Below are 26,010 nucleotides of genomic sequence, written 5' to 3'. Positions count from 1 at the left end.
GGATGTTCTCTCTCTTGTTTTGGATATTTTTGTTTTTAATTTAGGCCAAGGAACAAACAGTACACAAGAAGCAACATAAGGAAAGCACTGCAGTACTTATGAATTAGCATTTTCTCACCACAGAAAAACTGTCATTCATGCAGATTAGAGAAGTGTGGAACATTCTCAAGAAAAGGTTTACAGAGAGCCCCCACCAGAACGTTTTTCCTGATGCCCATGCTCTCCTGCTTCCCTTCTTCTATAAACCTGTTATTTAAGAATAATATTATATGACACTGAAAAAAATAAAAAAGAAAAACCAAACACAAACGCTTTCCTCCTGCTCATTTCTTCAAGCAATTTTTAACTTTGAAATGCATGAAATCAGATACTGTTAAAATGATAACTTATATTCCACTTTTCCCAGATTTTCACTGAAGTCACCAAGATTAGGAAAGACCAACAGAAAAATACTTATTTTCAGAAGAGGACAGAAAGCAAGAGATCTTTTCAAGAAAGGAGGGTCCAGCAGAGAGAATAGGGAGTTTACTCCCTTGTAGAGATTTGAGACATGAATATACTGTAACATAGGATATCTAATACATAATCTACTGCTGTACCTCTTTCAGCTTTTTTGCCCAAGGTTTCTGAGCTTTCCTAAATCCATCTTCTGCTTCTTTGGTTTCCTTAAATCCTCCCATCATTTGCTTATGAAAGGCTTCCTTCTGCCAGTTCTTGATTTTTTCAAAGTCTTCATTCATCAGTGAACCTTTTACTTCTAGATGCAGTTCACTCACTTTTTCAGCTTCTGACATAAAAGCACACCAAGCCCTTTCTACTGTTCCATACTGTGGGCCTAAACACAACAGAAAGTGTCATTCTCAGTAACCATCACCCACATGGAACTTATATTCCCAAGAAACTACCTGAAGCTATTGATTTATATTCACTTGTAAACAGCAGTATTAATGCAAACCTAGAAAACGGAACAGTTGCTTTTCAGATAAATTCAGAATCTTACCGATTTTTACACCAGAACAATATTCATTTAGCCTGGCCTCCTTCTCCCTGTACCATGATTCTCAATATTCCACTTATTACCTCCTTAGTGAGCTGCCTTCAGTTTCTCAACATGGATAACCAGGAAAGGACAAACTATTTCAGAATATATTAAAACGCTATCAGATTAGTCTCCATTAGAGCAATGAATATGACTTTTATTACTAGTCTTTCCCTCACAGCCACTGCCCCCTCATTATTCAGATACACTTTCAAACTATGTTCTATACCAGAAGTTACCTAGTAGAAACAGCTGGTTCTCCAGCTGGATTCCAGAACTGAATCTATCTGGATACCTCAACACTGGAGGCAAGATTCATCTGCTTCAGTAAGAAACAAGCAAACCAGCAAAGGAGCAGGGCTTTGTTTGTTTTCAATCAATAAAAGCTTGGTCATTTGTCACATTATTAATCCTTTTGCAAAGGCTCAGTTACAGGCTAAAAAAGCACACAATTTCTACATTGTACTTACCAAAATAAAGATATACAGAAGCCACTTAAGAAAGGTTTCAGAGTTCAAAATCAGAATACATTACCTTTTTCCACAAGTTGTTTCCACCTTTTTGCCCATTCTGTAAGCTGCTGCGCATAGACCTTCTCTATTCGTGCCCGCTCATGAATACAGTTCATAAGATCATTGCAAAGTCTGTGACCATCATCAATCCGTTTTACTGTCCGCTTGTAATTTCCAACCTACAAAGAGATAAATACTTAACAATTCCTGCTTAAAAGCTCTGAAAAATAAATCTCCAACACAAATACTGTTACCTAGGAGAAGATAATCTACTAGCAGGAATTAATCAATTTGAGCATAAGGTACTTTTTAATTAAACTTAAAACCTAACTGTCATCTCCCTTATGAGGAGAGGCTGAGGGAGCTGGGTCTCTTTAGCTTGCAGAAGAGGAGACTGAGGGGTGACCTCATCAATGTTTACAAATATGTAAAGGGTGGGTGTCAGGATGATGGAGCTAGGCTTTTTTCAGTGGTATCCAGTGATAGGACAAGGGGCAATGGGTGTAAACTGGAACATAGGAAGTTCCACGTTAACATCAGGAAGAACTTCTTTACTGTAAGAGTGACAGAGCACTGGAACAGGTTGCCCAGGGGGGTTGTGGAGTCTCCTACACTGGAGATATTCAAGGCCCGCCTGGACAAGTTCCTGTGTGATGTACTGTAGGTTACCCTGCTCTTGCAGGGGGGTTGGACTAGATGATCTTTTGAGGTCCCTTCCAACCCTTGGGATTCTGTGATTCTGTGATTCTGTGAAACAGTACCAGAGAGGCCACAAGTTCTGTTAAAAAGTTGTTAATTTAAAAGTGAAAACTTGTTTTATTAGTCCTGCAATGTAATTATGGGCAGTCATCACAATTGGTCTGCATTATTATTGCTTGTTTTAGATAATTAAGATATTCAACACAGATACATTTCTCTCTTCCATGCTTATTGCTAAGTACCAAATGCCTTACGTTTATGGGTTTAATCTTTCAGGGTCAATAAAACGGCAAAGATATGCAAAGGAGTACTGCAACATCTGTCAAGCACAATAATAGTTGCTGTTTAAGAATGCAGTGTGAAAGAAGCATAACCACTGTATATACAGCAGATATCGGATGTGCCCTTTGTTACATCTGGGCTTCACTGCTGACAAACTAGAAAGCAACTATTTCATAGAATCACAAAATGGTTTTCATTGGAAGAGACCTTAGAGATCATCCAGTTCCAACCCCCCTACCACAGGCAGGGACACCTTCCATTAGATCAGATTGTTCCAAGCCCCATCCAGCCTGGCCCTGAACGCTGCCAGGGATAGGGCAGCCACAGCTTCTCTGGGCAGCCCGGGCCAGTGTTTCATCACCCTCATAGTGAAGAATTTCTTAGTAATGTCTAATCTAAGTCTACCTTTTTCAGTTGCAAGTGTATACTGTAGTATTTAGTGTGGGAAGATGGTCGCACCAATGATATGGAGCTCCCATACCTAGAATTAACTTGAAAGAGGGAGAGAGAGAGAAAGAGAAAGAAGAGAGAAAGAGAAAGAGAGAAAGAGAAAGAAGAGAGAAAGAGAAAGAGAGAAAGAGAAAGAAGAGAGAAAGAGAAAGAAGAGAGAAAGAGAAAGAGAGAAAGAGAAAGAGAGAAAGAGAAAGAGAGAAAGAGAAAGAGAGAAAGAGAAAGAGAGAAAGAGAAAGAGAGAAAGAGAAAGAGAGAAAGAGAAAGAGAGAAAGAGAAAGAGAGAAAGAGAAAGAGAGAAAGAGAAAGAGAGAAAGAGAAAGAGAGAAAGAGAAAGAGAGAGAAAGAGAGAAAGAGAAAGAGAGAAAGAAAGAGAGAAAGAGAGAGAAAGTTGCTCAAAGTACAAGATACAAAGCATGAGGATATGGAAAAAAAAAATGCACACTAGATAATGAAATGCCATTATTTAATTAACAACCCCCCTTTCATTTGTGCATATATACCAACATAGAAGCACCAACCTAGACAACTGAAGGGAAAAAAACCTGATACTGCTCCCAGAATAATATTTCTGCTCATTTCAAGGTCACTCGGGTTGACTTTGTAAACATTAAACAAGACGTAAGAACTTGGTTAACAGAATTTGCACAGCCTATTAAATATCACATTGTTATCTGCCTTAACCACCTGACTGAAAAATAAAGATTAGCAATAAGGCTGTAGCTTAAATGTTCAAATACTTCAAGCATGTTTGTAATTTTACATTTGAATCATATCCAATTCACATCTTAAACACAGGAAACCACCCAACTTCAGGTCTGCAGTTAGTCAGGATTTTGTCAGCAGATGTACAGGCAAGCCATCTGCGTGAGCAAAAACTCCTCAAACTATATAGGGAAATACCCCTAAGAGGGGAAAAAGCCTGTATTAAGTGATGGGAAAATAAGTGACTTCTGATAAATACAGGCATATGTTAGGACTACTCATCGGGGGGGGGGGGGAATTGAAGCCTGTAATAAACAGGACAAAACCAATTCCTTGTTTTTTTGAGACAGTGGCCTCAAAGGATTCATTTGGGTATGTTTTTGGTTTAGGGCTAGATCCATTCCAACAAATCAAAGAAATTTAGGCAGCATCTAAGAAAAATGTTAGTTGACAGTCAGTGATTTGTCTAAATCATGTTAAGAGAAAAATAAATGTACACACACAAACCCTGCTTTTAAACATAATTCACAGTATAATTGAAGGTAGAAAGCTACCAGCATCACAAGAAGCTGTCACCAAAAATCAAGACAGTCAATGCATCCATGTCAAAACAGATTTTCTCTGGTAACAAGAAAGTATGAAAAACCACCTCTGATTTTCAGGGTAAATAGAAATTAAGGAGGCAGTTTTAAGCTAGCACCATACGCTAAGAAACATACATATGTAATCAAAGCATTAAGAAAATCAGGTACTTCAAAGAACACTTTCTAAACCCAGTCATTCATCTGCTCAAAATCACTCCAGCTGTAGGTTCACAGCCACGAAGACTGTTAAAACAGGTTATGCTAGCTTGGCACAACTACTGAAGCATAAATTTGTGTCTCCAGTTATGTGCCCAGGGATTTACGTCTGTAGCACGAACATTTCCCTTCATAAATCTCCACTATTAAATTAGCATTTTAAATGCTAATATTGAATGGGAACTGGCTGCCTCATGGTATTTTTAATGCTTTAATTTTGTGATGTCTGAGCAAATTCTAACCTCGTGGTAATACCTAGCAGTTGCCAAATCTCAGGCAGGTATTCTGAGAACTGAATTTAGCCTACTGTCGTGGTTTAAACAAAGTCAGCCATAAATCACGCAGTCGCTCTCTCACTCCCCCCCTTCTTGCCCTCCCCCTACACCCGGAGGGACAGAGAGGAGAATCGAAAATAATGCAACTCCCACGGGTTGAGATAAGAACAGTTTAGTAACTAAGGTTTAACACAAATTACCGCTGCTACCACCAATAATAATGCTAAAGGAAATAACAAGAGGAAAGAATACAACACCTCAGCACCAGCCGACCAATAACTCGCCCCACCCCACCCAACCGAGCACCAACCAATACCTCATCCAACCCCGCAGTCCCTAGCCCTTCTGGGGAACTCTCCGTTACATCCTGGGCATGACGTGCTGTGGTATGGAATACCTCTTTGGCTAGTTTGGGTCAGGTGTCCTGTCTCTGCTGCCTCCTGGCTTCCCCTCCTCCCTGGCAGAGCATGAGGCTCAGAAAGTCCTTGGTCAGACTAAAACATTTGAGCAGTAACTAAAAACATCGGTGTTATCAGCGCTGTTCCCAGGCCAAAAGTCAAAACACAGCGCTGCACCAGCTACCAAGAAGGAGAAAAACAACTGCTACTGCTGACCCCAGGATACCTACCTATCATGGCCCACTCACTATTGTCACATAAGGCCACGCATAAGGCCAGGTCAAAAAGAACTGCATGCAAACCACACATAATTCACCCATGCTACCTCCTTCTCAGGAGGACTGAAGGAATTGGGATTACAGAACCAGTATAGAGAAGAACCAGGCATACAGTACTACAAAATGACAACCCTGTATTCCAAACAATGTCTTTATACTAACACTTTCAAGCAGTTTCATACTGCTTTATGAAACAGTAGTTTAAAGCATGTTGGGCATCACATTCAACTTTCATGCCCTAAGAGGAACTCTGCTAGAACTCCAGAAATGCAGCATTTTCCTGTGTTTCATGACACAGAATATAGGTTATCTCTTTGCATTTAACATTTTAAAATGTTAAATAAACTAGTGGTTTATTTAAAAAATACATTTTAAAGTTATGGATGATACATGGAGAAAAAACAAACAACAAAACCACTGTTTTGAGAAGTGGAATGTGCAGCCTGCCACTGCAGGAGGCAGACTTGAAGGTACAAGTGCAGAAGGTATTTAGACCACGGAGCCAAGGGAAAACAACTCTAGTCTTTATGCAGCTAAGGAACTACTAGATTAACTATAGTTAAGTTAAAAGAATTAAATTCAAAGCCTATAAACACACTAAAGACGCACTGGATTCTGAAGAGGATCATGACTTAGTACATTGTTTTATTCAAGACTATTTGCTCCAATTCTTGAGTTAGACGGCAATCATTCTGGAAGACTTCCCCCATCACAAGAAGTACGTGAGCTGAAGCAAAAATGACAGTCTTTTATTTGTAGCAAATGACCAGGAAAAATGAAAATAAGAATACCCTGTTTCAGAGCCACATTCACATAATGCCTTCCAATTTCCACATTTCTCAACTAGCACTGTACATGAACATAGAATTTTGGCAGTTAGAATAACTTTCTGATCATTCTGAGCATTGGGCTATTTCCTGTTAAACAGGCAGCAGACAACTAAGACCTGAACTTATTAGTTTCCTTGTTCTACAAGTGAAACATTTGTTTCAGGAAGGTAAGTTGCAAGATTATAAACTTTCTTACAGTTTCAAGAATAAGAGGTATTTAAAACCTATATCCAGCTTTCATTTAGCATCAACACCTGACCCATCTGAAAGGCATTTTACTACACAGCAAGATATTCAGTTGCTGTTTATCCTTAGTTGACAAAACATGTCAAAAGGAAATCGCCACAAGAGTTTATTTCTTCAAAATACCACTCCAGCGGTCACTTTGATGCAATCAGGGAATTCTGTGAAAATTGTGATTCAGTTTTGTGTCACCCCCCTCCCCAGTTTGAGTTAATCACCAGCTTCCTCTTTTCCACTGGGAAAAAAAAAAAACCCTGAGCTTTGCTATTAATAAGCTTCGGTTGATCCTATTTTGCCCCATTTATTTCTTACAGACATTACAGATGCCTTCAGATCTCCATTTTGCTTAGTCAAGAAAACATCCCTTCTCATTTTGATATTTCCTCTCATGTACAAAGACAGTGATGTCACCTCAAATCCTTTGTCAAATCTCAGATTTAGAGAATCTAATAACCAGAATAAAAACACACAAGCACACTGTGATGAGGCATTTAGCATCCTTTGTGACCACCAGCGCAATAACATAACTAAGCACTGTTGCTGATATCATCTTTAGTGGGAATATTTAAGAGCTTACAAACTCGTTATTTTACAGTTTCACAGCCCTAAACACAACGGGAGGGTAGTCTTAAATTATGCAGGCTCCTTTACCTCAACTAATGGACTTTTTTTTAGCATATGCATAGAGCAGAGTAAAAGCCTATAAAGAGTTAAACACACATGTTTTTCTGGTACACTGAATGAAAAATTAGAATGCTTCAATTTATTAGCAGCCCAGAAGGTGGCAAACATTCAGCTATTGCTAAGCTTCAGTCAGTTAATTCTAACATATCATGATAATCCTTATAACCACAAGTATTTCAGGAGTTTCAAATGCCTGAAGAAATATTTGATGGCACCTCTTTCTCCAAGTTTGTCTAGTTTATTCATAACTAATCAGTCTTTATGAACTGGAACCATGTGAAAGAAAGTCACCACAGCATACAACAGGGTTGTTTTTTTTTAGGGCGGCAAATACTCATAGGCAGTAAACACAATAATAAGCTTTGAAGGCTCATAGGCAAACCCATGAATACTGATGGCCAATATGGGGACACAATACTTCCAGCATTCCATTTAACAATGAGCCCAATTTCTTTCAAGCTACATCAAACAAGGTTTCCAATCACTCCAACCAGCTGAAACAGAACAGTGTTTCATTAGCAAAAAGAATTCACTGACAAGTAACTGAAATTCCCCAACACAAGAATACCTATCCAGTATTCATGAGTGAGGTTTGGGAGCTTCTCCCTCAAATTCCCTGCATCTAATCCCACCCCTCCCCACCAGACACCTCATGTAGATACTGGCTAACAGCAGTAGGCATTAAGCACTGGTACTGGGAGTACCAAATGGGCAGGACCAAGACCATCTAAGCAGCCAGCTTATAAGGCAGCCATAGGAGGCATGTCCCAGATCAGCTGCTTCTGCTATCCTGAGTTCTGGGCTTCGGCCTTGCTTTGGGGTTTGCAGGGGTGAGGGGAAGAAGAATGGGAATGCATATGATGGCATCCATATAACTCATCCGAATTACATATGGGACCATTTTCACCTTTCTGAATGAGATGAAAATCTTCTCTCGCTAGTGGATATCTTGGCAAATACTCCACAATGCAATGAAAGCCATGTGCTCAGCACCTCAAAATGCACACCAGGTCCTGTCCTCCAAGGGCCAAGTCACAGGCTTAAGTTCATAGAGCTAATGCCAGCTGTCAGTTTAGCAGCTATTCAGAATGGCTATTTTTATTTGAGTAAGTAGGCATTTTCACAGGGCAGTTAAACACACCTGCAATAAATGGAGGGCTCATATTGCTGAAGCTAGCAGAAAATCAGGGAGAGTGAGGACGCGCATCTAGGGTATGAGTGGCACACAGCTTGTGAGGGACCTATAGCTCATTAGAAGTGCTTCCACAGGCAGGGTAGCTGTTCCTTTTGATGACTTACTTTGCAAGATACGCATACACTTCTACTTTGATCTCTAGGAACACTTACTCATTGTCATTCTTACCTTCACTGGCATCTGAGTGAACAATAGCATTGGTCTCTGCCTGCTCAAGGCATTTTTCTTTTAATATGACCATAATAGTGATCAGCAATCATAAGGCCAGAGCCTAACCAACCAAACACATCAGAAAATTGGCCTTCCATTCATTAATATACCAAATGTTTTCATGTGCATTTCAAAACTACTTCAGTAGAAGAAAGCCAATAGGGTTGTCCATTTCTTGTGTTTTACTGAAGCAGTGCAATGCTGGAACCAGCAATTCTGCCACAGTCTTTTTGGATGCAAGTGGCACAAATGATTATGATAAACCGAGATGTATTTACGGCAGTCATGCAAATGCTTTAAGGATCCATATGACAGATAAGAAATAAAGGGGGTTTCAAATTGCATGTCAAGATCCAAATTTTCCACTTTCTCTTGGAAAAGTTGCTTCTATCCTGCTCCAGGCTATCAGCAATAATCTTTGATTACCCAAAACATGCCACCCTTGTCAGCTAAGCAACACAGATGAAGGAATTCTTTCTTGAACCCCATCAACAAGACTATTTGGTTTTACATTTCTGCACTAAGAGAGAGCCATAAGCTTAATCAGATACATCAAGGTACTTGGAGGCTTGTAAGGAAAATGAACAAAGAAAAAGAAACTTCCATTTTTTAAGTTAAATCATTACTACAACCCAAATGACTCCTCCACTGTTATGGTGACAATTATCTTTCAGAATGTCTTGTCTTCTTATTTTGCAATTCCTTGCTCTCTAAGCAACCCTATGTGAGAGCATGTTCTCTGTCTGCTAAAGTACTTTGATTTGGTAAACATTTGGACAAATTAGAGGAAACTAAAATACCTGTCCTTCTAAAAAAAAAAAAGATTTATCATCCTGCTAGAAGACAAAAAGCTTTTAGTGGTTGCTTGGGTTAACTAAATACAGAAAAAATCCTCAATTTAATTGTGAAAGCTGCTTCTATTTCTGTTTCATGCTAAAGGACTACATATAATTCTGAAAGCCTGTTTTTTTCAGTTGAATCAGCTGTTCTGATCAAGATACTATTCATGCCTTGTCCTACCCAATTTTTCTGACTGATAGATCTACAGTAAGTCAACACCAGGAACACAAGTCCAAACAGTAACTTCTCCCATTCTCTCTCAACAAGACAACTATTCCCCAACTACAAATCTGTGCAGTAATAAAAAAATACTAGGATTTAAAGGGAACAAATTACTATTTGCATTGGATTTCAAGTGCTGAGCTTCACCTCAATGCCAGAACTGGAAGTTTCCATGAACAGTATTGAAATAGTAACCTCATTAAAATATATTAAAAAAAAAAAAGGGGGAAAAAAGGTGCTTCATAGGTGAAGTAACCTGTATTGAACTGCTCCATGCACACTGTGAACATACGCAACCAGACAAGGTTAGAGCAGCAAGTTTAATACTATGCAACCATATGATATAGATTCACATTTGTAAGTGTGAGCAAACTGCCAATAATTGTCTTACAAGGAACCCTAGCAAAGGCAGTGATAACTCCAAAAGAAAACAAATGCTTCTAGAACCGGAAACCTGATTAAAAACCAAGCAGTTTATTTGCTAGAGACAACATTTTATGAAATTTCTGTCAACTGCAATGGCAAAAACTTTGAAGTTGGCTCCTCAACATTTTATTAAGAACCGTTCTAATCAGCTCAACAGAACATCAACATTCAAGAAATACAAGCAGTTTAGTTTCAAAGATATGCGGTGAGCAAGAAACAGTTTCACAGTAAGTTCTTCAGATGGTTCCACATCCAGCGACCTCACTCTTTCCTAAATGTCTTTCAATAAAAAGATGGGGTTTGCAGCACACTCCAAAAGTAAATAAATTTGAGCTATTTTGGAGCCTTAGGGAACAAACTCAAAAGCTTACCCTGCCAGATTGTCTCTTCTGTGCCATGGCCACTGCTTTCAGCTGTGGCAGTAAAACACAGCAAAGTGGCTTTTGAAAAACTGCAGGCTGTCTTTAAAAACAAATGAAAAACCTATTGCATCAGGTATCTTAAAAAGCATCTGGTGAAATGGTGAAAATGGCAAAATCTCCGGTAACAATACAACTTCCAAATCGATTTAGAGTTCTTCACTTCCTGTTACCTGAGGCAGGAAGTACTGAGACTAGCATTCCAGAGACACCGCATCTTTTCTAATCAAGTCAGACAGAACATGTTGGTCAAAGCAGTTTAGTTATCCATTATGAAAGATTAAGACTGGAATTCAAAGTTACAGTCTTCAGAAACAACATAACTTATTCAGAACATATGGAAAAAGGACATGTTTTACACTAAAATTCAGCCCACCCAGAAAGCTGCCTCAGCATAAAACAAAACAGACAGAATAGCTGAAGTTAGAAAGAACTTCTGAATATCATCTAGTTCAACCCCCTGCTCAAAGCAGGTCTGATAGGTCAGATTGCTCAGGCCTATATTCAGCTGAGTCTTAGACACCCCTGAGAGCAGATGTCCCACATCCTCTCTGCAGTCACACTACAGAGTACCCCTACAACAAAATGGGTTACAACTTCGAATTCAGTAATTTCTCAGTAATTCAGTAACACATCACTTTATAAATAGGATAGACACATTTAATACAATAGTAAATATGTCTCCTCAAAAAATGTTAGTGTCTACTAAACAAGAACCTCACGGGCATTAGATCTTTTAGATAACGTACTGAAAAATAATGGAAGATCTGCATCAAAACGCAATATGCCCTCACTGCCACCAGCACAGGTTAGTGATCTAGGAAAGCCTTCATTTCAAAGGAAGCATAATGTTAGGTCACCAAACCCAGATGTCTTGTATCGGTCTCTGATAACAGAAATATTCAGACACTTTCCCCCTAGCCATTTTCATGTTTGCTATAAGAGCTCAAAAGAGCTCCCAGTCACATGGCAGAAGTCTGCCCTACGGAATACAGTTCATCTGGACAGAACTGTTACTTACCTCTAATTATGACAGCACTGGCACTGTCACACCTTCCTTTTTCTTGCAACAAGCTTCTTTTTTTGTAAAATGCTTCCTGCATTATGAAGTGTGCTCTCTTTAAAGTTTAATCGAATTATCATAACATCTGAAAGCCTTCTTATGATTGGGGCAGCACAAGCTACTGATAGTGCAATGTGCTTTGTATTATCATTCTGCATGCATGCTCTTACACTGGGATAAGCCTAAGATAATGTCCCTCAAAATTTGTATCTAGACAAACAGGAGACACGCAGATATGCAGTACAGTCACACACTATATCTGTAATTTATGTATGCTTACAGTAGCCTTTAACAGTTAATTTAGATCTAACATTGATTAGTCAACCCTCTTGGTCATTTTAAAAGCTACTCACCCACAGCCCTCTTCAACAATAAACACTGACAAAGGTTCAGTTCCGAATGGCATACCCTACCCAAACGGATGATTCTCAAGTTTGGCCCAGTTAAAAACCCTTAACAGAACTAGGCCAAAATCTAAAAGGTCATTTCTACCCTGAAGGCTATTTCTGCAGATCACAATAACCAAAAGTCTTCTATTGCAGCTCTTTCCATAGTTTACAATGTACAAAAACCCATATTTTCTATAATAATAGTAAGAAATAAAATAAAAATATTGTGATAAAATATTTGGGTTACCTCCCAGAAGCTATCACTAGAAACTTCTACTCCAACAGAATCATCATATGAGCCAGACATTTCTGTGTATGGAGAGCTTGTAAGTATTCAGATCTTAAAACACTTTCAGAATCTGTGAAGAGAAAAAAAAAAGATATTTATGAGCATTATTAATGAAAAACAGTTATCAAAAGAGAAATGAAATTAGGTAACATCCCTCAATTTCTTGATATCTAGGTATGGCAAATAAAAACAACACAGGGCACACAGATAAGTGCATTTTGCAACAGAACAGTTCTACCACACAAGTTCTTGGCTCTTACCACGGCATTTGTTGTCCAGAACGTGTTCGGTCCATCTGCCTACACCACATTTCAAACTGCTGATTTTATTTTGTCATAAAATTTCTTATTATAACAAAAGGAAAAAAAATTAAAAAATCGCAGCATGATGCTTACTTGGTAAGTATTCCACTTCAAAGCATGATTCCATAAGAGGCAATCAACTGACTTTCACTACCGATACCATAGCCTGCACTGATTCCTATTCCTTTTTCAATCCTGTTCTATCATTTAACCAAATGCAAATATTTAAGGCCAAAACAACTTGCTGATTGAAATAAAAGTCCTCTTTCAGAAGGAAGATGTTTTATTTCTGTAAGAATTTTAGATTCAGATCATCCACTTGAAAGCCAAGGGCATCTACAAATACAAAAGAGAGCTTCCTTCACACCGTAAAGCAAAACCAACATGAACAGCATTGCAGCTATGTAAGTAGCAGGAGACAAGACCAGCCTCCTTCCCCAAAGTCTTAGTACACTTTATGATATTCAGACAGCCTGTTATGTCACCCAGCCAGCTGTGACTAGATCTCTTACTGGGCTAGTAACCGAGCTACTTGTCATTTTCTTGCCACAACTCTTGCGCATTTTAAAGCGGATAACGGATTGTAAATGATGGTATGATACGCTTATATACTGTTCCCACATGTGCAAGTGGAAGGTTAAAGGCTGCATGACAGAAGGTCTTCTTGAAGCTGACAACTGCTCTGCCTGAAGTTCAAACTTCCACATGCAGTTCTACTGAATTATGTGACATGTTACCATAGTATTTGATATTTATTTTAGCATTTATCTTCTAGTAAAACAAACAAACAAGGGGTGGGGGGCTGGGGAGGGGGTGGGGGAGGATCAAGTCCAAATTCTGATCTTTATTAAAAGTCATTACTTTAACGATTCAGGCATTCTCACTTATACAGACACAGCTGCATGGAAGAAAAACATGATCTATCCTCACTGAAAGAGGTGACTGTTTGTAAAATACTGTTTATGAGAAAAAAAAAAAAAGGAAAAAAATTAGGGCTCCCCTAAGCTGACATTTAAGGTATGTATCAAACCCAGTACCAGGGTAAAAATTCAGGCACTTACATCCACAAATGTGGTTTGTGGAACGGATACAAAAAGGTAGGAGACGAAGGAAGCAGCTCCTTCCCACAGCATACACATGCAAATCTCTGCTTCATCTCTACAGATACTTCATCTGTAGAGTTCTCCTGTTTAGATTTCTTGTATCAACTTTGCTACAGCTACTGCCAGGGTTAAGTAGATTTTAACACCCCTTCTAGAATGAATACCTTCATCAGTAGGACGAAAGGTGAAGTTCACTCTTTTTTGCCCTATGAATTTCCTTAATGCCCCATGTGGTTTCCCCTTAGTGCAAAAGGAAGAGCCGAAAACACCTACAGATCTGGCCTACCTTCCAACCTAGTGCTTATAACACACTGCTGACAGAAACAGCAGTGAAAGCTTCCATGGCCAAAGAGAATTTAACACTAAATTCTCATTTCTTGGACACTATGAAAATAACTGTGCCATAACTGCAGGCATACACCCCTTGTTTGTAACAAAAACCAGCTACTGAAACAAAACAGTTGTTTGGACAGTTACAGCACAAACAGAACAAAACTGCTCAGGCTGAGAAGACAAGCTGTTTCTCCTGAACGGTTTTTCAGCCAATTCATTTCCATAATGCAATTCACAGAAAGCTTAAATAACATGAACACTGAATACAGAATTGAAAACTACAACAGGAATATCAGTTGTTATATTTTTATCTTGAAATGATAGTCAAAAATACAGGAATGGTTCTGCAAAATGGCAACGACTAGAAAAGATGATCATCTACTGAGACAAAGAGTTTTACAATGTCAGTGTAACAGTCATCTGCTTGTTAGGTTGTTAGTAACTGCCAAAAAAACCCACCCTTTTCCACCTGTGCTTTTATGGAACCAAGAGTGTGTTAAAACACTACTCAATTGTCAGTTTCTCGGCATTACACCTTGACATGGAATGTGTTTTCCAGATAAATTCTGGCCCTTGCAATTCTAACACCACACCAAAGTAAGCAGAGATCATGTTTGTAAGCATTTATATTTTCCAATAGCCTTTCTTTGACAGCCTTAAGCAGCACAAGGAGGAAACAAGAGCACGATAAACTTCCAACTAGTTGGATGAACTCAAAAGAATAGTTTGACATTAAACAGCTTTTTCTAAGGGTTTGTTTGTTTTAAAGTTTTCACAAAAATATAAAGTTACGAAGTGGTATCTTTAACCACAATTTCTGGTGTTCTGTCTGATCAAAGGGAGACCTCAAGTTTAAAGACAACTTGTTAGATCAATAAACATTGCTTGCTAGATTCTGTAAACTGTTTGTGTTTTCTTGCCTTTTTCCCCATTAAGGCAGCACTAACACTCATATTCCTCTCAAGCCAAGCAAGCTGTGGAAGCATGTGTTTGACCAAGGCGTGCTGTGCAGAACAAGGGGAGGAACAAGATGGCAGAGGTTCTCAGGAACCGTTATAGCTGCTTTTCTTTAGCACACCAAAGTGTTTACTACCCTTCGAAAGAGATCAGGCACACAACTGCAGTGTTCAGTGCCTTGGAAAAAGAAACCCTTATGCAAAAGTATAAACTTAAAGGAAAGCTTCAACAAGTCACCCATCCTCCTCCCCAGACCACACACAAAGTATTTTTGCCCCTCCAATTACAAAAACAAACTGGAGCAATAATACAGTGTCCACACACTACACCACTGCTGGAAATTTAATCTGAAAAGCTACATGGGAAAACTGGAAAAGCTGAAACAGAGGAACATTTTCTTAAGTGAGAGCACAGGTTGTGGGGACTTTTTCTTTAAACTTTTATTCCGCCTCAACTAAAACTGCATCATACACAGAGCTATCCTTTTTTTCCATAAAAGCATGAAAATGATCAGCACTCAGGAAATTCTGATGGGTTTAAGGTTTTTAAATGCCAAATACTATGCTGTGAGAAAGTATGAGCAAGCGTATTTAGGGAAATATTATGAAGTCATAGCAACAACTGGCACAAAAAAAACCCACTATTTGTACAGCACTACTTAAAAATAAACTGAATACTGAGATAGGAACATTAAGCAGTATGAGTCATGCTACCCTCATGAAATAGAACTATTACAGCAGCCAGTCCTTTAGCACATTTTTTGTTAGGGCTTGGTTCTCCCATCCTTCAAGTCAATTTGTAGAGGTTTCACAATGAACGTTCACTGTACTTCGATTTGCAGGGTCTTCCATTTCACTATAAAAAGTAAACCTATGAACAACTAGGCTGCCAGTATAAAATCTGGGAAATTCGGACCAAGATTACAAAAGAGGAGTTCTGCACAGATTCTCTCTGCAAATGATCACCCGCATCTCACAAAGCTGGGGGCTCTTTGGTCAGCTACATTTCAGCAGAATCAAGAACTCCATTGGAAAGTACACTGCCAACACCTAGTTCCTATAGCTCCAGAGCAGTTTAGCTTCATCCACTCTGGTCTTTATCTACTCATTCCATAACTGCAGGCCCAACTCTTCAAGAGTACCTACACTGCCTTTTTCTTATCCCTCAACCACCTGGCTGAGCAAGCAGGAGCAGTGTGCTCTAGCAGTTTCCACCCACCATCACACTGACGGGTAAACCAGCTCATCAAGCAGCACAAATTATTACCAAGCTTGCATTAAGATTTACTTGAGCAGGTGCATCAGTTTAGGTTTCTTCCACACAGCTGCCAATTTTCACAAAACTGGTAAGAAATGTGTATCTTTATTTCTGCTCCTCTTCAACATGTGTCTGAAACTGACCAATTGATTCAAAAATTACGGAAGCAGGAAATTTGGGAAGGCAAAAGTGTAAGCCTTGTTTTCCTCAGAAGGCAGATTAAAGCTCTTCAATGAACAGAAGTTGCCTCTGGATCATGCTCTGTGCCTTTTCTTCAGCATGCTCATAACTCATACTTCTCAGGGTATTTTCTTCCGCTATGTCAAAGAACTTTGGAATTTCCACTGAAGCCCAAAATCTCAGTATTTTATTAATCATCAAGTCCAAAGGGATTAAAACAAGTTTTTACCTGTGGCACCACAGGCACATAGGCCACCACAGGTGAAGCAGCAGAGAAAGCTTTACCAGTTCAGAGCCCTTGTTGCCTATTGTCATAGAAAATCTCAGCACACATCAGCTAAGAGAACTTACATAGGCTAAAAATAACCATGAAGTCCAACTGGAAGAAGTAAGTGTATACTAAGTGGAACATAAACATAGTACTTACAGAAACAATGCAAACAAGCAAGGCTCAAGTTTCTTTACTTAGTGATTTTTAAGCAATTTTTGTAAATTAGGATACATTGATTTTGGACACAGGAAAATTGATCAATAAATAAATGAGAGGGTTGTTTTTTTTAAAAACCTTCCTCTTGAGGAACATACTAGCAATGCTATATGCTAGAGACCTTGAATTGCTTCTCTACTGCTAGTGTCCTACAGTGTGAAAAAAACTGCTATAAATATCCTGATGGCTTAACACATAAGGATTTAAAAAAAATATTAACTAATAATGAGCAAGCAGCCCTTCAGATACCAACACAAATACATCTGAGTACAATATGCTCTCAAGAAGTTGGTTTTGCTGCTGTTACCTTGAAAGCAATGTACAAAAATCCTTACTTCATTCATGTTGAAATACTTGATTTTGTTTTCACTCCCTTTTTCTTCATGTGTCAGGTGGTAGAGGTTAGCACAACATACAACTTGCAAAAGTCTGCACAACAAATGCAGACTTTTAAGATGCTAAAATAATCCAGTGAATCACAAAGCTTCTCTTAAAGTATTTTCCAACAGGAAGAGGAGGAAAAAACACTTAAACTGTTTATGCTCCCCAGCCCCCAATAACAGAGTAACTTGTTTGATGAACACTTACTGTGAAACAGGTAGGGTTGTTTGTTGAAAGACAGGTTTTAAGATTCTGAACCTCCCCTGGAAGATGCTTGTTTTGGTATATTAGTGTTAAATAGATACACATCTAAACATCTCATTAAGGTTTCAGTTCTGCTTACTGAATCCTATGATAAGAAATAACAGATTAAGAGTCCAATATTCTAACACAAAGAATGCCTGCAGATAAAACACTACTTCAACACTTGAAACCAGAAGACAACACCACACAACTTTGACCTGCGGGTCTGATCAACATTTCCCAATACGTACAACCCAGATGACAAACAGGAGACATGATTCCTTGTTCCTTACTTTCAGAATGTCACACTTTCTAGAACAGAAAGAACTGACAGAAGTTCTCAGTGCCAATGTGACATAATACTTACCTCTTCCAATGACTCTCTGCTGTACAATGGGCTTCTTTAAAGCAAAGCAATCACTAGTACTATGGGCCTAGGTGACAAACTGGTCTAATCACAGAATAACAGAATCATTCAAGCAGGGTCAGGCCAGGTTGCTCAGGGTTTTATCCAGTCAGGCCTTGAAAACCTCCAGGGATGGAGGCTGCACAATCCCTCCGTACAACCTATTCCCTTCTTTGTCCTCAAGGTAAGAGACAGAAGAAAATAAATTAATCCACACTTAGAAAAACAAATGATGTCTCCAGTTATTAATATTATCCTTGTGTTGTCTCTAAGGACTCTACAGAAGCAAGCTCACAGTCAGCCTACCAGCCTCTAGAAGAGGAAAACACCTGGTCACATTACCTTTTAAACTTATTTTTGTAACACCAGGACTTGTCAGTATGGATCTGACTCAGCAGGATTCCAAGTTTCACAACTAGGGAGTGAAATACTTACGCATAAGGACACCACTCAACTTGGATTAGCTGCTCATAAAAACTTTCAGCTACACTATTTTCCCTTATTACTCAATGAGGTCTCAGGTTTCTTTCCCCACAGAATAGGAAGGAAGCAGGACTTCATTGTACAGAAACAAACATATCCTATGCTTTAAGTGCAAACTACTGTGGTTTGTTACAAAGTGTAGCTACCATGAATATGCTGTATCTTGTATTCCCTGTTTATATAAAGCAATTTGACACGGCTTCCTTATCTGTTCTATCCAAAGAACTTGCTCTATAAGTTCCCAGTTTCTTCATGGTTGCAATTTGTTTACCCTTTACATAGAGCAAATTAAGTGACACAACTTCTTTAGCAATATTATGAAATCATGTACCAAAACCTGTTAAGAATCACAGCTATTGACACTGAAAAGTCCATAAGTTAATAGAGCAAATAACTATAGGAAAAAAGGTCACTTTGGTTTACACATTCACATGCCACCAAGGAATTCTAGCCCTTATGTGCACGGAACAAATGCATCAAACCATGATTATTCAGCACTACTCAGTGCTGTGAACTCTTCTAATTGCAATCAGTAGACATTAATGCACGTTATTAATAGAAGTCAGACCTTAGACTTTCAAAGGCAGAGTCTCAAACCAATTACTTTGGCCTAATTCTTATTCTTCAAAATATAAAATATGGAGAATAGCACCCTTTTTTCAGAGATTTAAGAAAATCCCTTAGTCTCCACCAAGAAAACAATTACAACAACAAGTACCAGAGAAAAGTCCATAAAAGGAAATCGAATCACTACTTTCTGGGGCATTCAGCCTAGATGTTAAAGTTAACATATGCCAAAGGACTTTTTGAAAGAAGCTGACAGCAACCCATTTGTTGAACCTTACATCCTGAGCACTAAAAGGAAGGAATCTAGGAAATACATGCTGTTACAAACTGTCTAAGCTTATTTCCTATTAGACACACTCCTCTGAGAATTGCAGCAATATTTATTCTTATATTTGCTAGTTTGAATACTTGAGCATTTTGCCACCTTGGGCATTTTTCAGTTACCAAACAACATAAAATGACATTAAATAGTAATAAGCTACTAGGTCGTACAAGTGATTCGTAACTGCAAGATAACTAGAGATTCCTTGCACTTCTGTGACCTGGAGGCTGCAGGAAAAAGAACAAGGAGCAGCCAGAAGCTGATAGGAACTGGTGGGGGGGGGGGGAAATGTGTGTGTGTGTATGAGCCACCAGGGCAAGAGGGACAATGATGGGAGTGGGGTAGTGGGGGAGTCACCTGGCTTTGACATGAGGACAGCATGCTTCTGGTGAAATCAAGCTTTCTTGATTAAATAGTTTATGAGGTTTGCTTTTTTTATTTAATGACCATCACTGCACAATGTTAACTGGTTAAACTTGGAAGTTGATTCCCATGAACATGTTCTGATACGATTTCTCCTGTGCCTTAAATGTCTAAGGAAAAAATCAATTGCAAAGAAGTCTGAGGAATTATGATTCATATCAACAAAAATGCAAATGACTCTTCAGCTTTATTCAGGCAGACTTTGAAGATTAAGTTCAGAGCCCTTAAAATTATTATTTCAGAGACAGAAGTGTGCACTATTTTCAACTCCAGCTGAACTACCACTGAGCAAATCCTCAGCTTTGCAAATTTAGTTCCACAGGTGGCTAGGTACTGCAGGAGATATATCAAACTACTGACTCAACAGTACAAGCATTTAAGAATAATAGAAACTTAAATTTCATTAAGCCAAAATTTTAGCATGCCAGAATTTCTTAATAACTGTTTAGGGGTGTCCCCCCCCACCCCCCCGTATCCCCTCTTCTCTGTAACAACCAATGAACTAGTTATGGATTCTTAAGCATCATACAAATGACACAAAAATGCCTGCAGAGATTACATGGAGTGCTACACAGAGACAATGAGTCATCTTTTGCCTTTCCAACCTAGTACTGAAGTCATGCTTGTTGCTAAAGAATATCTCCATGAATTTCAGTGTCATTAAAAGGAAAACATGTTACCACTTTGAATGTTTTAACAAGACATGCTTTTGTATGTATTCTTTATTAAAAACTGTGCACCTGCTTTCATATTTTGGGAGACAGATCTTGGTTTAAAACACAAGATAATGTCTGAATACAATGTAATACTTACTGTGTCCTCAAGTAGTGAATAAGATCTTAAATTACTTAATACACTGCCAGGTACTTCCTTCTGTATCATTGTTAGGCCTATGCCGAAGGCCAAAACAGGACCTCCAACTCAAGATGAAGACAGAAATGAGGTGTATTAACCTTTTTTCTAACACGGGAGCACTTTCACCTTTCATTACAAGTTTTAAATTATGGATAGGTTAAGTAGGTTTCATCCATTTTCTACTTTTCAAAAATGGAGCCTGTAATATTTTTGAACATCATCCTGTTTTAAGAAAGGAAATGTAAACAACAAGTTAAATGATCGTGTGTGCACACAGTTGCCACAAATTCTGTCAGAAGCATGAGAAGAATATGTAATCCAAAATAAAGGTTTTATGACATACCATATTCCCAGCACTTCCAAAAGCTTCAGATATTCATTTAAGATAAACTTTGATGATCTTGCCTAACATTTGAATTCTTACACAACAACGCTTAGGTGATTCTTCTCACACAAAGGAACAACAGTTTCAACCGTTTTTAAAAAACCTCAGTAGTATCAGTATTCACATCCAGAAAGAGAGCAGAAGACCACCATAGTTAAGAATTCAATTGCTTTTTAGCAGACATGGTTGAAATGTACCTTTTTAAAAATACACCCTTAGGTTCTCAAGGGATAGCAGCAATACCATTTTAAAAGTGTAGAGGCCAGCTTTAATTTTCTGCTTAAAAAGACAAACACCAAGCTATGACATGCATTTAAATTAACCTGCAAGACAGCCATTAGGGGTTCTGAGCAAATTTATCTAGAGCATCAGCAGCCAAAAAGCTTGCTTTTCTTTTATAATTTCCCTCAGTAATGTATGTGATGCATACACAGTATAAAAGGAATTGTGAAATTATTATATATTAGACAATATAATTTGTTTCATAAAGAATTAAAATTAACCCTTATTTGGTACTTGGTTTTTAGGTTAAAGTATTCCACATAGGCTTTTAAACTCTCACATTAACATTACTTTTTTTTTTTTAATCTTAAAATTAAGAGAAATCTGAACTCACTACAGAAATTAGCTGGAGCCAAAGGATCAGCTATTCCATTTTATCCAACTGGAGGATAAAAACACCTCATCTGTTCATATACTATGCTCTAAAAATTACTATCTTCAATTTAGAGTAGCTTTGCTAAGATACAACTCTGTATAGTGTGTTTCCTGAATCAACAGCACTTCCTGGCAAATTAATTCTCCCTACTGAAATCGTTCTTAGCAACACTTTCAGTATTCTCCTGTACAAGAAAAAGGCAAAATTAGCAACACATCTGAAGCTGAAGTCAAGGTGACCTTGATACAAGAAAAGAAAGTAGTTACTAAGTCACATGAAAAGGTCCAAACCATAATCCTTATGTCTTGACTTCTGTATGTTGCAGAATGTGTACCCTACCACAAACTCTTGTATATTAATCTGTAGCCACTGAAGAACCATTCCCCAAATTCTCTCTCCAAATTTTTCAGACTGGTTTCTATATTAACTGTTCTTAAAAACATAAAGGAAACATTGTAAAATAATGGATTTTAAAATTAAAAAGTACTGTAATTAGGCTAAAAAGAAAAAAATCCAAACCCCAAAACAACAAAACCATGCCACAAGATCGTGTTATAATGAGTAAGACTATTACATTGTTTTGCACACAGACTGATCCTGCTTTCAATCAGGATCAGTTTTTGAAACAACCTTCAGAGGTGTGCTGTCCTGTTGAGTACCGAGTACTCCCTGCAGATTCTTTGGGTAATAAGGAAAAATGCAAGACAAAGTAGATTTGAATAGTATTCTTCACTGACATTAGGTACAAAATCTAACCATATGAATTCTCCTGTTTCTGTTGAGATGCACAGAAAAGCAGAGGCGTAAGAGAACAATTTCACAGTAGACTGGTCACAACACACTTATGATTTAGGTTTTAAACCTGCAACGCTGGTTTGTGTTGGGTTGGGGCTTTTTGTTTTCTATAAAGAAATTTCCCATTCTGAAGACATACTGCTTGAATCCGAAATCCAGGAAAGGACTGTAAGGTAGAGCTGTAAGGCCTACACATTATGTTATCTAGCGTAACATTAAGTGGTTGTTCTCTAATAATCTTTAAAACTTGCTCCTTTCACAGCTTTAAGTCTTCCTAATCAAAGAAAAACTCACATTAACATTTTCTTCACCACGGAAAAAAAGGCACACGAAAATTGGCTTCAAGTAGATTTTGCCAAAGCAAACAAAAAATCCCACCTGTACAACCAAAAATTAAACTTGAAAGATCAAAGAAGCTTTTTTTTTTTTAATCAGTTCCATTATTTCTATTTCAGCAATTAAAATGTTAAAGTGCAGGAAAAACTTCAATATAATTTACTAATGTTCAGTTTTGTAGTGTCCACGACATAATCCACTAATTCACAACTCAAAGCCTCCTAAAATGAAACTAATCACAATATTCTGGCATCCTCCCCAAATAAATAAAATTGAGATAAATATGCCTTTAGGTTTGTTTCAAAGAAGCAGGAAGGGGACACAAGACCACATGCCTTCAATTTGCTAATTATACTCAGCAGTAAGCATTTAGTTAGCAAGTGTTGTGCAGGAGTAGTACTGATGTATTCTCCAGCAGAGAAAACAGGGAACAGCATTTACAGCTGCACTGACAGAGCAGCTGCACAGAAAGCTGACATGTATACAACTGTTCTAAAATGGCATATAATTAAGAAGCAAAATAGAATGTTAGAAGCAGCATTGCCTCAGACATCAAAACTTTCTCAAGATAAGAAGTGCTATGGTACTTATCTGTCCACAGAAGCACCATGCAACATGAATGCTGGTGTACTTGAAAACAGAAAATCCCACAAAAGTACATAAATAAAAAGTAATACAATAGCCATTCTAGAAAGAAAGATGTGTGTTTAAACAGCAGACTGCATGAGCCAAGAACCATAATTTCAAACATGATCAAACACTCTTAAATTCAAACATCGCAAAATTCCACATTCACCTGGCCAAAAATACTCTCATAGTATCTATGACATGGTATAGTAAATTTTTGGTAGGAAAAAAAAGCAACTACAAGAGTTCTCTGGCAAGTCACTCAATATAATGCTTGCAAAATACTTACCCTAAAAGACATCCCTTAATTCACCTTCATTTTTTCTAAATACAGTGTTCAGCAACCTAACTGCGTGGATAGCTGCAGTACCTGCACAGCTTTGCCTAACCTCAGTTTCCAGAAACAGAATTCTCTCACCAGAGCATTTCTTCATTCCCTGTGGGCTGATGAAAACCTTGTAGCTCTAGCTAAGGTCATTTACTACCCCCCACACCCACTGCAGCACTCAAACCAACACAAGGTTTTCAGTCACACACATTTCTAATGGTTCCATATAGCTGTAAAGTCGAACATTCAGATTTACTATAACCTTTAGGAAAGACCACAGGTACCCCATATTAAGTGAAGGTATTTTTAGTCATACAGCTGGTTTGGTGAAGAACACTGTTTTTAAATACCTCAGTGAAACATGTAGGCACATTTTTGCAGATGCGTCACTTAGGAAACAGCTGTGGTGCTCCGGTGTCTCATAGTCAAAAGCTGTAATTTTCCATCTCAGGAAATATGGGGCTGTAATGTTAATTAATGAAATACTGATGTGCACTGAACAGAGGCACATCTAAACCCTTAAATTATGGTGAAACAAGACAGTCTTCCTGAATCTGAAGGTTGTACTGGGGAGCTACTGTTCTTTACTTTGAGAAAGAACCAGGTTAGGGACCTCATCTGAGCTGAACCTATCCCTGGGACTGTCTCAAACAGATACTTGTTTCCAAAGACTAAAGGACTATTACAAATTGTAATATATGTATTAACAATGTCAGCATGTGTTACCTTGTATTATTATTAGAGAGATACAGATAATGATGCTTGGCAGAAACTAGTAAGCCTAATTGGGGCAGGGCAAGCTAATTGCACAGGTGGACCCAGACAAACCTGTGCATCTTCGACTGTAAAGTTAATTTTTCTGTCACTTTTTTGAGATGTAAAGAAAAAAAACAAAATGGGGAGTGATGGTTTTGTTACAATGGAAAAAAAGAAGGCCCAAACAAAACTAGATCTTCCTATATAGTGTCTCAGATGATATTATTGAAGACGATAGAGAAAAAGACTACAAGACTTAGTAAAATAACTCAAGTTTCTCAGACCACAATGTGCTCATATTATACTTAATTTGAAACAGTGCCAAAGCATCACACTTCCATGTAGAAATCTCTACAGCTGAATAGATTCCCTACTAGTCAAAACTACCAGCTTTCTAGGATAGCTACTCAACACATGCACAGTAAAAGAAGTAATATTAAAACCAGAAACTTTTTGCTAGTATAGCTTTTGTTCAAGGGACCAACCTAAGCTAGTACAGAACTATACCCTAGGACCCTTACTAAAGCAGAAATGAAATAATTGTTGGCTTAGTTCAGAGCTGTGAAACAGCTCTAAACAGTAGTTTCAGTTACTACCAATTCTTTCTGCAGCCATTATCCCCTCACTCTCCTTCCTCTGCTGACAAAAAGCAGGGCAAATCATCATGCAATATTGCTCAATTCTCAAAATACATCCAAGGGTAGTTTGAGTATTTGGAGAAAACACTACCAATGTAAAAACTGCTAATGAAGATATCCTTACAATTTAAAAGCAAATTTTTTGTCTGTGATCACCGTCAGGTAAGCCTTACACATCAGCAGTGTCATTTCTGCAACTGATACAGAATTTATACACCTCTGCAGAATGCAATTCATCAATGTAGACAGAAAACAACAGCAGGCACACTTAGCTTCAACTATCCTTCTTTCCTGTAAGTTAAATAACCAATTATTCTTTTAGGAACAAGAGAAGATCTGTTCAAGTGCTTCAAAAATCAATGCTATACTGTAACAGTACAAAAGACCATGTGACAGTATTTCATATTTTAGATTAAGTAAGATTAATTCAGATTTTAAAGCTAACTGAATCCAGCTTCTAAAGAACAGTTAGGAGCATTTAAATGGTTTGCTTGTCTTAAGGTGGAGGAGAAGGTTGCTTAATACTCAGTTTCATTAACATAGCCACTGAAAAAAGAAGCTCTTGAATTCTGTTCAAACAGATTTTCAGCTCAGTGAATCTGAGGTAAACTTTAGCCAGGAGTCCTCATGTCTCTAGGCAATTTAATTTTCTGGTCCTGAAAAGGTAATTACTGCAACAAGGACAGAAGACCTTTACTTACCACTTAGTAATCTACACACGAGGGGCTGCTGACCCATCAGAATTAAATATTCCCTAAAATTTATTTTAACAAATAACAAACTGACTCCTTACGATGTACTAAACTCATTGGTCTAAGCTAGCTGGAAGTATCACTTAAGTATTAAGGTCACTGATCTCATTTTATGGCCTTCCTTGTACACATAATTTGACAAGCTAAGCTAGAAGTTCTTTCTGTGTGTGTGTGTGGGGGGGTGGGTT

General features: G+C 38.1%; 1 protein-coding gene across 4 annotated transcripts in view; it reads right to left on the bottom strand.

Moving 5' to 3' along the window:
- Positions 1 to 26,010, bottom strand: part of PACSIN2 (protein kinase C and casein kinase substrate in neurons 2) — a 57,361-nt gene that overhangs the window by 13,173 nt on the left and 18,178 nt on the right. For all 4 annotated transcript variants that reach the window (XM_065673346.1, XM_065673354.1, XM_065673328.1 and 1 more), the window contains exons 2-4: positions 12,207 to 12,318; positions 1,574 to 1,730; positions 600 to 835 (exon numbers count right to left, since the gene is read on the bottom strand). In XM_065673346.1, the coding sequence (XP_065529418.1) occupies positions 600 to 835; positions 1,574 to 1,730; positions 12,207 to 12,266 (453 nt within the window). In that variant the 5' untranslated portion in view covers positions 12,267 to 12,318. The remainder of the gene's footprint in view (positions 1 to 599; positions 836 to 1,573; positions 1,731 to 12,206; positions 12,319 to 26,010) is intronic.

This window comes from Lathamus discolor, chromosome 1 (genome assembly GCF_037157495.1).
Source record: "Lathamus discolor isolate bLatDis1 chromosome 1, bLatDis1.hap1, whole genome shotgun sequence".
Lineage (NCBI taxonomy): Eukaryota > Metazoa > Chordata > Aves > Psittaciformes > Psittacidae > Lathamus > Lathamus discolor.
This window is presented reverse-complemented; position numbering and strand designations above follow the sequence as displayed.